Source organism: Poromitra crassiceps, assembly GCF_964638095.1.
Source record: "Poromitra crassiceps genome assembly, chromosome: 13".
Lineage (NCBI taxonomy): Eukaryota > Metazoa > Chordata > Actinopteri > Beryciformes > Melamphaidae > Poromitra > Poromitra crassiceps.
The window spans coordinates 11667430-11669929 of NC_139644.1; the positions used below are offsets into that span (position 1 = coordinate 11667430).

General features: G+C 49.1%; 1 protein-coding gene across 1 annotated transcript in view; it reads left to right on the forward strand.

The window, feature by feature from the left end:
- Positions 1-2500, forward strand: part of gas7a (growth arrest-specific 7a) — a gene marked incomplete at both ends in the record, with an annotated part of 26294 nt that overhangs the window by 11077 nt on the left and 12717 nt on the right. The window contains 2 exons of the mRNA XM_083648569.1: positions 90-168; positions 1933-2064. Coding sequence (XP_083504695.1) covers positions 90-168; positions 1933-2064 — 211 coding nt within the window. The remainder of the gene's footprint in view (positions 1-89; positions 169-1932; positions 2065-2500) is intronic.

Below are 2500 nucleotides of genomic sequence, written 5' to 3' on the forward strand. Positions count from 1 at the left end.
CTAGTTATTCGGCTACACCATTAAAGTCACACGTTGTATTTATTTCAAATAGATTTCAGCCCAACATTTCACCGATGTGGTATTTGCAGGACTCTTGGGGAAGCCTGGACCCAACTGAAGAAGAGTCTCCATGATGAGGCTGAGGTTCACCTCAAGTTCTCCAACAAGGTAAGGTCTACCTCACATGATCCTTAACGTTTTGGCGGTAAACTCCCCCCAAAGGTCACTTCAAATCAAATTTAGTTTTCATCAGGTAATCGGTATCACATTTTGAACGGAGTCGTCGTCTGTTCCTCGGCGGGTGTCTTGGTTTGAGAGTTTTGTATGACGTTCAGCTCAAGTGTTGAAGACGTGTCATCAGTTGAAGAGTGGGATCCTTGGTCTGTCCGCACCCTGGGGTGACAGGCACCCTGGGGTGACAGGCCTTAGTTCGCCTCAACCTTGTCAGTGCTGACCGCAGAAAATGACCCCGCCTGAGATTCAATTAGCAGCGCCAGCGATGCAGAAAGCCTATACTGGCTTTAGTGTCAATGCAGCCTTGAATAAAGCAGAGGTGCCTCGGAGCTTTCCCCAGTCCTCTGTTGTCTAATTAATTAGTTGCATGTTGAGACGAGCCGTCGCTCCCCCTGCTCCGCTGAAGACGCCATGCCTCACCATGAGAGGCCGCCGTAGCTCACAGACACCATGCCTCACCATGAGAGGCCGCCGTAGCTCACAGACACTATGCCTCACCATGAGAGGCCGCCGTAGCTCACAGACACCATGCCTCACCATGAGAGGCCGCCGTAGCTCACAGACACCATGCCTCACCATGAGAGGGCGCCGTAGCTCACAGACACCATGCCTCACTCACCATGAGAGGCCGCCGTAGCTCACAGACACCATGCCTCACTCACCATGAGAGGCCGCCGTAGCTCACAGACACCATGCCTCACTCACCATGAGAGGCCGCCGTAGCTCACAGACACCATGCCTCACCATGAGAGGCCGCCGTAGCTCACAGACGCCATGCCTCACCATGAGAGGCCACCGTAGCTCACAGACGCCATGCCTCACCATGAGAGGCCACCGTAGCTCACAGACACCATGCCTCACCATGAGAGGCCGCTGTAGCTCACAGACACCATGCCTCACCATGAGAGGCCACCGTAGCTCACAGACACCATGCCTCACCATGAGAGGCCGCCGTAGCTCACAGACACCATGCCTCACCATGAGAGGCCGCCGTAGCTCACAGACGCCATGCCTCACCACCAGAGCGGGGCAGGTGATGTGTGGTCGGCCAGAGAGTGACAAGTCTTATGAAGATAGAAGGCTTGGCACATTTCTTTCTCAGAGTTTCTGATGAGCTACCTTTCAGCTCCAGCTGTCAAACCTTTGGCGTGAGTGAAGCCGCGAGCGAAGCAGGCTTTGGCATTAGCTTTCTATAAGAAAAGCCAATCATTCTGATCCCCCCCCCCCCATTTATTGAAGTTTCAATCTAAAAAAAACAAGTAAATCATAAGATTATAAATGTTTGGTGAGTTGAAATCAAATCTGTAACTAAAAATGTTACCGCTCTACTCTAGTCTAGTCTTTTCTTCAGCAGCCACAAGAAGCTGTCAGGGATTTTAGAAACCTGTTAACATAGCTGTTGTAAAATCACTGTAATAAAGCACAGTGTCAACTGATTTTAGAAAATTATTTTTCCATCAATAATAATGAAATAATAAGAAACAATAAATCGAAAGTTTTCTTCTGCCAAGCACTGCGGTTCTCGATCAGTAGCTAAACAAAGTGGTTGCTAAGCAACGTCAAAGAAGTGCAGTAGTAGAATGAGGTAACGCATTCATATTTAATTGAATTGCAGTGGGATCACATCACAGGTGTGTACAGGGTACTGTATTTGATCAGAGCTGATGTTACAGCTGGGCTCGTTGTTTCTTTTCACAGCTCCACTCTGAGGTGGAGAAGCCCTTGCTGACGTTCAGAGGCGACAACTTCAAGAAGGACCTGAAGAAGTACGACCATCACATCGCAGACCTCAGGAAGCAGCTGGCCAGTCGCTACGCAAGTGTGGAGAAGGTACTTGGCTTCTCGCATGCTGACCACAGATCTGACCAAGAAGTTCCTCTTAAATCTCGTGTCAATCCAGCCTGGTATCAAGCCAAAGCGTGTGACAGACGGGCACCGCATCGGTGTCACGTTTTGCCTCACCTAGGCATGAAAAGTACACGCCTGTATGAAGATGCAGTACCAACAAGGGGCGATTTAACAAATTTACCACGAGAGGAAGGGGGTTGTGGCCACATTTACCACTGGTACAGGGTTGTGGCACGAGGCGAAGCCGAGTGCTATAAACCCTGTACCAGTGGTAAATGTGGCCACAACCCCCTTCCTCGAGTGGTAAATTTGTTTTCTACAACAGCTACCAAATAATATAAAAAATACACAATTGTAACATCCAATTCATTTATTTACAATCATTACTGGTTTCAGAATACATTTATCCTTCCGCCAC